General features: G+C 48.0%; 1 protein-coding gene across 2 annotated transcripts; it reads left to right on the plus strand.

Moving 5' to 3' along the window:
* Nucleotides 1-213: 213 nt before the first annotated feature.
* Nucleotides 214-5,978, plus strand: LOC144258282 (uncharacterized). Of its 2 annotated transcripts, none has more exons than XM_077806728.1 (2): nucleotides 214-346; nucleotides 758-5,978. In XM_077806728.1, the coding sequence occupies exon 2, from the start codon at nucleotides 766-768 to the stop codon at nucleotides 2,428-2,430; it is 1,665 nt and encodes a 554-aa protein (XP_077662854.1). In that variant the 5' UTR covers nucleotides 214-346; nucleotides 758-765; the 3' UTR covers nucleotides 2,431-5,978. The 2 variants fall into 2 exon arrangements, with proteins under 2 accessions (XP_077662854.1, XP_077662856.1); XM_077806730.1 differs by having other exon boundaries at nucleotides 224-346; nucleotides 719-5,978.
* Nucleotides 5,979-13,590: the final 7,612 nt, after the last annotated feature.

A 13,590-nucleotide genomic window follows, 5' to 3' on the forward strand; every position in this document is an offset into this window, starting at 1 on the left:
GTTCTGGGTTTGTACTTTGCCTAGCACAGTGGAGACCCACTGTTAGTTGGCCCTTAGGCACTAAGGTAATGAATATGATTTATAATAACTCTCCTGCCACTTTGAGCCAAGGAAGCTGGCCTTGGGATGTTACTGCTTAAAAAACTAGCTTGGGTTAAAACCATGGTATATTCTTTGTGACAAGTATCACACAAATTCCATTGACCTCCCTTGTTTTCTTTGCCTTGAATAGGGTTTCCAGTTTCCAAACCTGATGTGATCTCGCAGCTGGAAGGAGGGGAAGAGCCGTGGGTCCCAGACCTCCAGGGCTCTGAGAAAGAAGTGCTCCCGAGAGCTGCCTGCACAGGTGAGGAATTGGTTAAACCAACGCAAAAACTATGCTTGAATACAAGAAATATTTGGGATGCCCTACAAAGACCTTGTGAGCTTTCCTAGTTCAGGATTGTTCCCTGCAGATGTGGAATCATTACGGCAGATGTCACTCATGGCTTCTCGCCTATCCTGACTGACAACTGGCAGCTGGTCCCTCCCCAATCTCGCTTTCCCCTAAGAGTTCTGGGGAGATGTGGACCCAGAACTGATCCCATCTTTTGTCTCCTCTGAGAAAAGGTTTGGGGAAAATCAGCTCCTGATAGGTTTGATCTCTCCCACACACATTTTGGCTTGTTCATCCCTTTTTCCATTCCTCTCTCTGAGATTTCCTTTCTTTCTGGCGCAGGGAGTGACCTGTGTCTGGATTCTCTCTGTCTTCCATCAGGTCACAAGATGGTGAGTGAGAATGAGGAGGAGACACCCCAGCAGGAATATGCTGAGCAAGTAGAACCACATGGAACGTTATCAGGAGGATCCAAAGGGAATGGTTCCAGGAGTTGTGCACTCCCAGAAAAAGCAAAAGCCTGTGAGACTCAGCAGAGGCCAGAGGAAAATGTCAGTAGCCACACAGACCTTATTACACGCGAGAGAATCAACTTGGAAGAGACACACTACACATGCCATGAGTGTGGGAAAAGCTTCAGTGGGACCCCTGACCTTCTCACACATCAGAAAATCCACAGTGGAGAGAGACCATTCATGTGCTCTGAGTGCGGGAAAAGCTTCAATAGGAGCTCCAGCCTCATTAGCCATCAGCAAATCCACACAGGAGAGATGCCCTACACATGCTCTGAGTGTGGGAAAACCTTCAATCAGAGATCTTCCCTGATCACACATCAGAGAATCCACACAGGAGATATGCCCTACTCCTGCTCTGAGTGCGGGAAACGCTTCTATCGGAGCTCAACCTTTACCCGACATCAGCGAATCCACACGGGTGAGAAACCCTACACATGCTCTGAGTGTGGGAAACGCTTCAATGATAGCTCATCCCTTAGCACACATCAGAGAATCCACACGGGTGAGAAACCTTATGCATGCTCTGAATGCGGGAAAAGCTTCAATCATAGCTCACACCTTATCATACATCGTAGAATCCATACAGGAGAGAGACCCTACACGTGCTCTGAGTGCGGGAAACGCTTCAGTGATAGCTCATCCCTTAGCACACATCAGAGAATCCACACGGGTGAGAAACCTTATGCATGCTCTGAGTGTGGGAAAAGCTTCAATCATAGCTCACACCTTATCATACATCGTAGAATCCATACAGGAGAGAAACCCTACACATGCTCTGAGTGCGGGAAACGCTTCAGTGATAGCTCATCCCTTAGCACACATCAGAGAATCCACACGGGTGAGAAACCTTATGCATGCTCTGAGTGCGGGAAAAGCTTCAATCAGAGATCTGCCCTGACCACACATCAGAGAATCCACACAGGAGAGACGCCCTACACCTGCTCTGAGTGTGGGAAAAGCTTCAATGGGACATCTGACCTTCTCACACATCAGAAACTCCACAGTGGACAGAGACCATTCATGTGCTCTGAGTGCGGGAAGAGCTTCAATAGGAGCTCTTCCCTTATCGCTCATTGGAGAATCCACACGGGTGAGAAACCTTATGGATGCGCTGAGTGTGGGAAACGCTTCAATGCGAGCTCACATGTAATCAGACATCGGAGAATCCACACAAGGGAGAAACCTTACGGATGCTCTGAGTGTGGGAAATGCTTCAACTGGAGCTCCAGCCTCATCACGCATCAGCGAATCCACACAGGGGAGATGCCCTTCACATGCTCTGAGTGCGGGAAAAGCTTCAATCACAGATCTTCCCTGATCACACATCAGAGAATCCACACAGGAGATTTGCCGTACACATGCTCTGAGTGCGGGAAAAGCTTCAATCAGAGCTCACACCTTATCATACATCGTAGAATCCACACAGGAGAGAAACCCTACACCTGCTCTGAGTGTGGGAAACGCTTCAATCAGAGCTCAACCCTTATTAAACATCAGAAAATCCACATGAGAGAGAACTGTAATAAATGCCTTGACTAGTGCTAGCTAGATTTTTTTAATCACATTTGGTAGTTACCACATAAAGAAAAAGAGTACTAGTGGCACCTTAGAGATTAACCAGTTTATTTGAGCATAAGCTTTCGTGAGCTATGCTGAAATAAATTGGTTAATCTCTAAGGTGCCACTAGTACTCCTTTTCTTTTTGCGAATACAGACTAACACAGCTGCTGCTCTGAAAACTGTAGTTACCACATAGTGATCTTTGCACCATCTTCACCATGGTTTCTCAGCTCCACCAGATGAGTTTCCTGCTTCTGCCTTGTCAGCTCACCCTTCTTTGGGGTCAGTCCTGTCATCTTTTCTGTCAACTCCTTTCCTTTTGAATCATAGGAGTGTGTGTCCCTCTAGCCAGGAATGTTCATCATCTCCAGGTGGGAGAGGGAGGTTTCATCCCCACAAGCTACACTGAGGCAACAAAGTACCCGTGCCTTACATCCACTAGGGCTGTACATGGCATTGGCTGCTCAAGTGAGTGATCTTGGTGTGAAAAGACAATTATAGTGGTAGAGCAGATGCAGCCCAGGTGCAGCGTTTGGCATTAGCTTTCCCCTTGACCTGACCTAAACTCCATCACTTTTCCTAGTCTAAACAAACCCTGAGCATCACGGTTATACTGTTCCCCCATTTCAAAGCAACTGTTAGACATCAAGTTCCCCCTTGGGGAACAAACTTTCATTCCCAGTTGCTCTGATGTTACTTCAGGTTGTGCTGGAGACCAGATATCTTTACTACCATTTTCCTCACTTGAAATGTATTGAACTATAACAAAGGGCAGGGATAAGGAAAAATGTTATTTCATGCTCTGTAAGAACAGAAGAACATGGGTTAAGGTGGAGGGATTCCCTTATTCCCCATCACCATCCCAATCCTCCTGCTGTTGAATTGGTTAGGTCAATATTTTGTCTAAAGGGCTGGGAAGAGGATTCCCTAGTAAATGACTTGTAACTAAGCAAAATACCCATGCATTTGGCTCCCAAAGCAGTTGTAACCTAGGCCCTGCAGGAGATGGCTCCTGAAGATATCTCCTTCCTAATCAGGTGCATGTTGCCTATTATTTGGGAAATAGAATACCTATCTAGGTAGGGATGGGAAAAATGGAAGTGACATTTCTGTTCAGCTCACCCCTGGGAGATCCTGGAAACGTGTAGAAAATGAAATCCATGTTGAATGTGATAGAGCTGCAGAAAGACACCTATTTTTAATAGATACCTGACGTTTGGTGTCTTACAGGGATTCTAAGCAGCACCTGAATTTAGTCCCTAATTTAAATCTGTGCCACCAGATTAAAGACATAAAAGGGCATATTTGGGGGAGTTATACCTCACTATCGCTACTGATATGTTGTACACTAGGTGAAGAATTCTGCGCCAGAGAAGTGTAAAATTACTCCAAGGAAGGTCAAAGATATGACAAGAACTCAGGTAGAAATTGCACGTACTAGTGATTGATTTTCACCCCAGAGATGGACGCTATGGTGACCTGTGGCCCAGGTAAACTATTTTTAGAACGCTGCTACCTAGTTAAGTGGCACTGATCACACTCCTAAAGGATGCCATGATTACACTGGGCACAACTGTCTTTTGCCATTTGGATCCAAACTTTCATGAAGCATAGAGAGAATCTTAGAATCCTAGAAGATTTGGGTTGGAAGAGACCTCAAGAGGTCATCTAGTCCAACCCCCTGCTTAAAGCAGGACCAACACCAACTAAATCATCCCAGCCAGGGCTTTCTCAAGCTGGGCCTTAAAAACCTCTAAGGATGGAGATTCCACTACCTCCCTAGGTAACGCATTCCAGTGCTTCACCACCCTCCTAGTGAAATAGTGTTTCCTAATATCCAACCTAAACCTCCCCCTCTGCAACTTGAGACCATTGGTCCTCAGTGGTGGCACATGAGAGAACAAGAACAGCCAAGCACCGTCCTCTCTGGAACACCCCTTCAGGTAGTTGAAGGCTGCTATCAAATCCCCCCTCACTCTTCTGCAGACTAAATAAACCCAGTTCCCTCAGCCACTCCTCATGAATCAGGTGCCCCAGCCCCCTGATCATTTTTGTTCCCCTCTGCTGGACTCTCTCCAATTTGTTCACATCCATTCTTTAGTGGGGGACCCAAAACTGGATGCAGTACTCCAGATGTGGCTTCACCATTGCCGAATAGAGGGGAATAATCAATTCCCTCGGTCTGCTGGCAATGCTCCTACTAATGCAGCCCAATATGCCATTAGTCTTCTTGGAAACAAGGGCACAATGCTGATTCATATCCAGCTTCTCGTCCACTGTAACCCCTAGGTCCTTTTCTGCAGAACTGCTGCCGAGCCATTTGGTCCCTAGTCTGTAGCGGTGCATGGGATTCTTCCGTCCTTAGTGCAAGACTCTGCACTTGTCCATCTAGAATTTAATCAGATTTCTTCTGGCTCAATTCTCCAATTTGTCTAGGTCATTCTGGACCCTATCCCTACCCTCCAGCATATCTCCCTCTCCCCCCACCTTAGTGTCATCTGCAAATTTGCTGATGGTGCAATCTATCCCATCATCCAGATCATTAATAAAGATGTTGAACAAAACCAGCCCCAGGACCGACTCCTGGGGCACTCCGGTCTGCCAACTAGACCTGGAGCCATTGATCACTACCCATTGAGCCTGACAATATAGCCAGTTTTCTATCCACCTTATAGTCCATTAATCCAATCCATACTTTTTTAACTTGCTGGCAAGAATACTGTGGGGGACGGTATCAAAAGCTTTGCTAAAGTCAAGATATCTCACATCCACTTCTTTCCCCATATCTACAGAGCCAGTTATCTCCTCATAGAAGGCAATCAGATTGGTCAGGCATGACTTGCCATTGGTGAATCCATGTTGACTGTTCCTGATTAAAATTTTGATAAATTTTAAAATAAATCTTCTGTTAAGAGGAAAATTACTTGAGAGAAGATGTGAAACTTAGAGGGCAACAGCCACAGAGTTCCCCAGCTCTCTTGTTTTCAAAGCAAAGATGTCACATCAGGCAGGGGATGTAAAAATCTAAAATGGTGATGGTCATAAATATAAAGGGAAGGGTATCCACCTTTCTCTATACAGTGCTATAAAATCCCTCCTGGTCAGAGGCAAAACCCTTTCACCTGTAAAGGGTTAAGAAGCAAAGATAACCTCGCTGGCACCTGACCAAAATGACCAATGAGGAGACAAGATACTTTCAAATCTGGAGGGGAGTGGGGAACAAAGGGTTTGTCTGTCTGTGTGATTCTTTTGCCGGGAACAGATCAGGAATGCAGCCTCATAATACCTTAAATTAGTAAGTAATCTAGCTAGAAATATATTAGATTTCCTTTTGTTTCATGGCTGGTAAAATAAGCTGTGGTGGATGGAATGTATATTCCTGTTTTTGTGTCTTTTTGTAACTTAAGGTTTTACCTAGAGGGATTCTCTATGTTTTGAATCTGATTACCCTGTAAGGTATTTACCATCCTGATTTTACAGAGGTGATTCTTTTACCTTTTCTTTAATTAAAATTCTTCTTTTAAGAACCTGATTGATTTTTCATTGTTCTTAAGATCCAAGGGTTTGGGTCTGTGTTCACCTGTAGAAATTGGTGAGGATTTTTATCAAGCCTTCTCCAGGAAAGGGGGTGTAGGGCTTAGGGGGATATTTTGGGGGAAGACGTCTCCAAGTGGGCTCTTTCCCTGTTTAACATGGTTGGTGGTGGCAGCATATGGTTCAAGGACAAGGCAAAGTTTGTACCTTGGAGAAGTTTTTAACCTAAGCTGGTAAGAATAAGCTTAGGGGGTCTTTCATGCAGGTCCCCACATGTGTACCCTAGAGTTCAGAGTGGGGAAGGAACCTTGACAGTGATGGATATGTGATGGTAGCTTTTCTGGATTGCTTTTTGGTTTGGTTTCATTTTTTTCATTTAAGTTTTGTTTTGTTTTTCCAACCAGTTCTTTTTATAGGTGTTGAGGCTCTGTTCCTTTTGAGCACAGCTGTTTAACCCTCAGGCCTGGCTTTGGAAACCTCCTCAGAACTGGCCTTGTGTTTCTTTCATTGTTGATATCTTTGGGGTTCACATCCACAGTACATACGGTTCAGAGCAACAGATACTTTGAGAAACCTGCTGAGTGAAGCAGGCCTTTTACAAACTGACATTGGCCCAAAGTCTGCCTCAATTCAGCTGGATTGGAACACGTCTGTATCAAAGCAGTGGTTCACACCTGATTTGCCCAGTAACCTCGGGGGAAGGGCTGGTAAGATAGGATAAGTAGGAATTGACCACAATAATGTTAAAGGTAAGGGTGACAGACCTTCACCTTGCAGGTCAACAAGCCTGTTCTGTTCATTCCCTCTGACACACCTGGCACTATTCACTCTTAGGCTGCACATTGGTCTAGATGGACCATTGGTCTGACCCGGAATGACCAGTCTTGCATTCTTATGTAAGCCATCTATGGCCTTGTATACACTGGCAAGTTTCTGCACAGGAAAGCAGCTTTCTGTGTTGTAACTTCTGAGGTGTACACACCGCCAAGCCACTTAGTGCACAGAAACTGCACAGTTGCAACACTGTAAAAAAGCCACCCCGACGAGAGGCGTAGAGCTTTCTGCACTGGGGCTACAGCACTGCTATTGGCCTCTGGGAGGGGTCCCACAATCCCTGTTCTCGCCTCTCTGGTCATTGGTTTGAACTCTACTGCACCGCCATCAAATGACCAACTGAGAACCCCACCCCTGAAATTCCTTGGGAAATTTGAAAGTCCCCTTCCGTTTGCTTGGTGATGCATGCAGTGGCCTCAGTGCATCTTTCCAGGTCACCAGGCCTGCTCTACGCACCAGGCTGTCCCCAGCTTGGAGCAATGACGAGCTGCTGAACCTCATCGGCATTTGGGGAGAGGAGGCTGTCCAGTCCCAACTGTTCTCTAGCCATAGGAATTATGATACCTATGGACAGATTTCACAATGCATCAGAGAAAGGGACCATGACTGGGACACACTGCAGTACAGGGCCAAAGTGAAGGAGCTGTGAAATGCCTACCACAAGGTGCAGGAGGCAAACCACCACTCCAGTGATGCACCCATGAGCTGCTGGTATTACAAAGAGTTAGATGCGATACTCAGTTGTGACCTCACCTCCACTGCGAAGGCGACTCTGGATACTTCAGTGGCTTGTGTGCCAGTCAAGAGTGGACCGAGCCAGGAGAGGAAATCTTGGACGAGGATGTTGCAGAAGAGAGGGAACCAGAGACAGAGGACAACTCAGAGGTCAGAGATTCATGCAGCCAGGAGCTTTTCTCTAACCTGGAGGAGGCTAGCCAGTCTCAGCTGTCGGAGCTTGGTGAAGCGCAAACAAGAGAGGAGGCCCTGGTAAATGGCTTTGATTTTGGGAATCACTGAAGTGAGTTGTTGGGGGCAGGAGGGTTGCAGATAGCAGGCCTGTGTCTGTATGATGTGTGTACCACCACATGCCCAGTCAGAGTGGCAGAACAGGGTGTTGATTGACTCCCTCACTTCTGCTTTGTTTCTTGCCCCATTAAGGGTAATTTTCCTGCCCCACTCTGTCGTCACAGGGGGGGTCATGGGAGACCATTGCCGCACACAGGCAAGCCACATACGGGCCAGGGCGGAAGCTGCAGTCTTGGAGAAGACCCTCCCTTGATTTCCTGCTTGCCCTCTTCAATGAGATATCTTCTATAATGAACACAGCCTGTGGAAAATGTGGGCACAGGAATGATTATGACCCCTCCCCCCCCGCCGCCATTGCTGTCTCTCCCCAAGAGCCATGTGCCCAGTGTACAGTATGGTCCTGGAACAGTGATTTCCACTGCCCCTGCTGTTACTATTTTGGGGGTCTTGTGGCTCATGTGTGCTTGCTTGGGGTCAGCCAGTTAGTGATAGGTATGTGAATAGTTGCTGTGTTTTAAATCACTGAATCAGTGATCTGTGTTTTGCAAACAATACTGCTTCTGTTAAATGTTGCATTTCGGCTTCACAGATACGCCTTTGGGAGCCAGCCTCCTTCTTATCACCAGCTGAACGGCTACACAGATTTAGAAAGCAGCCCTGAAGAACTAAAGAGAACTTTCTGCATGAGGTCATGATGCACTCCGCAGCTGAAAAACAAGAGTTGAAGGAGTGGCCGAACAGTGAGAAAAGGGACCGAAAGGAGAATGGGGTGCGCCAGAATGAAGCCCTTAATCTTTATGGAACGCCAAGCAGACACTCTCCAAGTGCTACTAGCACTGAAAACTGAGCAGTTCTGCTCCGTCCTCCCCTGCAGCCACTGTGGCAAAACTCTTTCCCAGGTGCCCCCACCCCGCCAGACAATGCCAACACACTCTTATCAACCTCCTGGCTCCAATCTGTACCCGCTAGATTCCACTCCTTCTCCATGACAGTCCAGCCCTGCGGGCACCCAGAACCCAGTGCACTCAGCACCCGTCCTTCTGCAGTTTATTCCTGCTGAAGTACAGTGCCCACTGCACTGTACTCCAAAGGATAAGGTTGCATATGATACCTGGATATACACAAATTTTTAACTGTCCCAGGACCCCTCTTCCTCATGGGACCCTCCCTTCCCCCACTCCTCACAGTCCTGATTTTTGTTGTTGATTGTTTGTTTGTCTCTCTCCTCTGGTTGTTGTTTTTTAATAAAAGAATAGTTGTGCTTTGAAAGCAACCTTTATTCCATTAATTAAAAGGAAACAGAGCCCTGCAAAGCAACAGGCAATTTTCTTAAGTCTTCATAGTACATCATCTGCACCAATCACAGTCACCTCCTAGCATTGCACTCCCGTGCACAGCAACAAATGTTAGTGGCTTTCAGCTTCAAATTGCTGCCTCAAGCCATCCCTGATCCTTCTGGCCCCACACTGTGCCCCTCTAATAGCCCTGGTCTCTGGCTGTTCAAATTCAGCCTCCAGGCACTGAGCCTCAGCGGTCCAGCCCTGAGTGAAGCTTTCACCCTTCCCTTCACAAATATTATGGTGCGTACAGCATGTGGCTATAAGCAGAGGAATATTGTCATCGGCCAGGTCCCACCTCCCGTATAGGCAGCACCAGAGGGCCTTTAAACAGCCGAAAGCACACTCACCGGTCATTCTGCACTTGCTCAGCCTGTTGAACAATTCCTTGCTGTTGTCAAGGTGCCCCGTGTATGGCTTCATAAGCCACAGCATTAAGGGGTAGGAGGGGTTTCCCAGGATCACAATGGCCATTTCGACTTCCCCTACAGTGATCTTCTGACACCGAAAGAAAGTCCCTTCTTGCAGCTTCCTGAACAGGCCAGTGTTCCAAAAGATGCATCCACCTTTCTGGACCAGCCTTACTTAATGTCCGGAGGATCCTCAGTGATCTGGAGGATGGTGTGGATTGCACCCTCAGCAAGTTTGCAGAGGACACTAAACTGGGAGGAGTGGTAGATACGCTGGAGGGTAGGGATAGGATACAGAGGGCCCTAGACAAATTAGAGGATTGGGCCAAAAGAAATCTGATGAGGTTCAACAAGGACAAGTGCAGAGTCCTGCACTTAGGACGGAAGAATCGCATGCACCGCTACAAGCTGGGGACCGAATGGCTCGGCAGCAGTTCTGCAGAAAAGGACCTAGGGGTGACAGTGGATGAGAAGCTGGATATGAGTCAGCAGTGTACCCTTGTTGCCAAGAAGGCCAATGGCATTTTGGGATGTATAAGTAGGGGCATTGCCAGCAGATCGAGGGACGTGATCATTCCCCTCTATTCGACATTGGTGAGACCTCATCTGGAGTACTGTGTCCAGTTTTGGGCCCCACACTACAAGAAGGATGTGGAATAATTGGAAAGAGTCCAGCGGAGGGCAACAAAAATGATGAGGGGACTGGAGCACATGACTTATGAGGAGAGGCTGAGGGAACTGGGATTGTTTAGTCTGCGGAACAGAAGAATGAGGGGGGATTTGATAGCTGCTTTCAGCTACCTGAAAGGGGGTTCCAAAGAGGATGGAGCTCGGCTGTTCTCAGTGGTAGTGGATGACAGAACGAGGAGTAATGATCTCAAGTTGCAGTGGGGGAGGTTTAGGTTGGATATTAGGAAAAACTTTTTCACTAGGAGGGTGGTGAAACACTGGAATGGGTTCCCTAGGGAGGTGGTGGAATCTCCTTCCTTAGAAGTTTTTAAGGTCAGGCTTGACAAAGCCCTAGCTGGGATGATTTAGTTGGGGTTGGTCCTGCTTTGAGCAGGGGGTTGGACTAGATACCTCCTGAAGTCCCTTCCAACCCTGATCTTCTATGATTCTATGAAATGCCCACAGTGATCCACAAGCACCTGGAGAACCATGGAGAAATACCCCTTCCTAACAATGTACTCTGTGGCTAGGTGGTCTGGTGCTAGAATTGGAAGATGCATGCAATCTATTGCCCCTCCGCAGTTAGGGACGCCCATTTGTGCAAAGCCATCCACAATGTCATGCACGTTGCCCAAGGTCAGTGTCTTTCAGAGCATGATGCAATTAATGGCCCTGCACGCTTCCACCAACATGTGTCCAATGGTTGACTTTCTCACTCCAAACTGGTTAGCGACTGCTCGCAGTCTGGAGTAGCCAGCTTCCACAGTGCAATTGCCATGCTCTTCTCCAATGACAGGGCAGCTCTCATTCTCTTGTCCTTGTGCTCCAGAGCTGGGGTGAGCTCATCACACAGTCCCATGAATATGGCTTTCCTCATCCAAAAGCTCTGCAGTCACTGCTCGTCATCCCACGTGCATGACAATGTGATCCCACCCCTAAGTGCTTGTTTGCCGAGCCCAAAAGCGGCTGAACTCCTGCACTGTGGTCAGCATCTCCGTGAATGCCGCAAGCAATCTCATGTTGTAGGTATTACGTGTGGAGAGATCAATGTTGAACTCCTCTTGCCTTTGTCGTTAAAGGAATAACACCGCTGCCACTCGTGACGTGTTAGTGAGAGTGAGCATCATATTGGTCATCAGTGCGGGATCCATTCCTGCAGCCTGAAAGAGGCAGGGTGTGCAGTACACAAACTGCAAGATGAAACTGAAAGATGGTACCAAATGCAGATGGAAGCACAGGGATTACTGTGATGCGAAGCAATGCATCATGGGGCATTGGGACAGGACCCAGGATGACCCGCAACCCCCTCTGCCTTCCCACAACTCTTAGCGGCAGAAAAGGAAGCGATGCTCAGTGCAATAGCTGCCCAGAGTGCACCGCTCTGAATACCTCTGCAAGTGCCACAAGTGTGAACACGCTATTGTGCAGGCAGCTGACAGTGTGAACACACAATAGCAGTTACCCTTCAGCACTCTCTGAGCGGCACTTGTAACTGCCAGCACTGTAAGTCTGCCCGTGTAGACGTAGCCTCAGACAGACTGACTGCCAGGATCCCAGCACTGATCCCCTCTGGGGAATGAATCACAACGTCGACAGGCTATGCAGCCTTCACTAGTCTCCCTGTACCTGAAAAGCCTGCTAGCCCAACGTGCTGGACCAATTGCATTACCTGGTTCCTAAACAGCAGCTACGGTTCCTACTCCAGGTGAATCCAAAGACTGAGAGGTGCAGAGATCCAGCCCCTTATAAACTTAGAAACATTTTCTTTCTTTTTCAGTTTTGCGTCTTTCTTTTTATGAACGTGGAGACCTCCCAGCCCTTCTATTAGATTGGGCTGTAACAGAGTGTGAGTGTGTGAACACCTCTGAAATCTACAAAGGGAAGATGCTAGGAAAAGTAGTTCCCCAAATCTTAATAGCCTTCAAACACTGCCCGATGTAATGACTGAATGCATGCTCCTCACCTATGGAAGCATTGCAAGGAATTGAGCTGTCAGATATGTATTTTTCAGCGAGAGCTCTTTGAACTTCTTTTACTAATGTCTCTCTATGGTCTGTATGTGTTTTGGGGCGAGAAGGCAAGTTGAAGTATTAGCTACACAATAGTGAAATCTAAGTAGAAAACTGTAATTAGCTTTGAGGTTGTAGGCTAAATATAAGCAATAATTTAGCTTTGGTATTGAAATATTCATCTGGCTAAATCTGGGTTGCATTGCCTGGGTAAAAATCTCTGATTGGGGTTTTGGCATCACTAAATATACACCTGCCTTCTTGGGTTGCTCTTTTAGGATTTATAAGGGTTGATTTTCTGCTGTATTAATATGATGGTTTGATTAAATTGATGACTTGATTCCAATGCAATATCCTCGTTAACTCACTGATTTACTGATTTGACCTGAACTTTATCACTGTATTGTTTAACCCTTAGCTGCGTGGTGTCCATAGTCATTTAGCCTTAGCGATGGGTGCTCTTGGATTTATTTGTTCATGTTAATAAAGCATGTAAGTGGGATATTGAGTCATTTCTTTCAATAAGCAATGGGGGCTGGAATGCCAGAGCTCAGGAGCAATCTACTCAGGGTGATGCAGCAGAAAAGAGCTGGGCACTGCTTTCCCTGCTTATTTCTCCTTATCCCCTTTGGGTCTCCCTCCCCCTGCCCTCTGGCACGGAGACTTGGTCACTTCCCTGCTCCCAGGGGTGCTCACTCTCCCGTAGCTGGATGGGCCCCTGTGAGTGCTAATAGGAGCGAGAGCCTGGCTGTGGGACAGTCCCTGCAGCGGCTCTGGGACACACAGAGGCAGGAGGAGGAGCAGAGATGGGGCTAGTTCCCACCTCAGAAAGTCCCTGGCTTGGTGAGTGCGGCAGCTGCAGCCTGGGCTGGGCTTGAAGGAGCCAGGAAGGGGCCCGGGGAGTTGGGGGCTGGTAGGAAGGAAGGCAGGAAAAGAGCCGTGGGGCAGATCCCGGAGGCGGGGCTCTGTACGGTACGAGACACTACCGGTGCTGCTGGCTCCAGTGTGAGCTGGGAGCCCGGGCTGAGCTCCAGGCTGCTCCTGCGGCCCCAGTGGGGCTGGTCCAGGGACAGGCTTTCACTGAAGCACTTTCTGGGCCCATCTGGGGTGGGGACTTTCTCCAGCTGGACCCAGTCCCAGGCTCTGCCGCCCCTGGCCGGGATCTGCAGGCACCAGGGGCCAGAGAGACCCCAGGGCCAGCACTGGGCGGGCAGGACAGAGACTCCGCACAAAGGCTCCGGGAGCAGCAGGTCTCGCAGCCCCTTTGGATCTGCTCCCGGGTGGGGAACGTGCCTGGGCGGGGCCTGGACAGTGATGGAG

Source organism: Eretmochelys imbricata, chromosome 28, assembly GCF_965152235.1.
Source record: "Eretmochelys imbricata isolate rEreImb1 chromosome 28, rEreImb1.hap1, whole genome shotgun sequence".
Classification (NCBI taxonomy): Eukaryota; Metazoa; Chordata; order Testudines; family Cheloniidae; genus Eretmochelys; species Eretmochelys imbricata.

Bases quoted from the DNA above. Each gene is read 5' to 3' on its own strand.
- LOC144258282 (XM_077806728.1), top strand. From the start codon at position 766: ATGGTGAGTGAGAATGAGGAGGAGACACCCCAGCAGGAATATGCTGAG.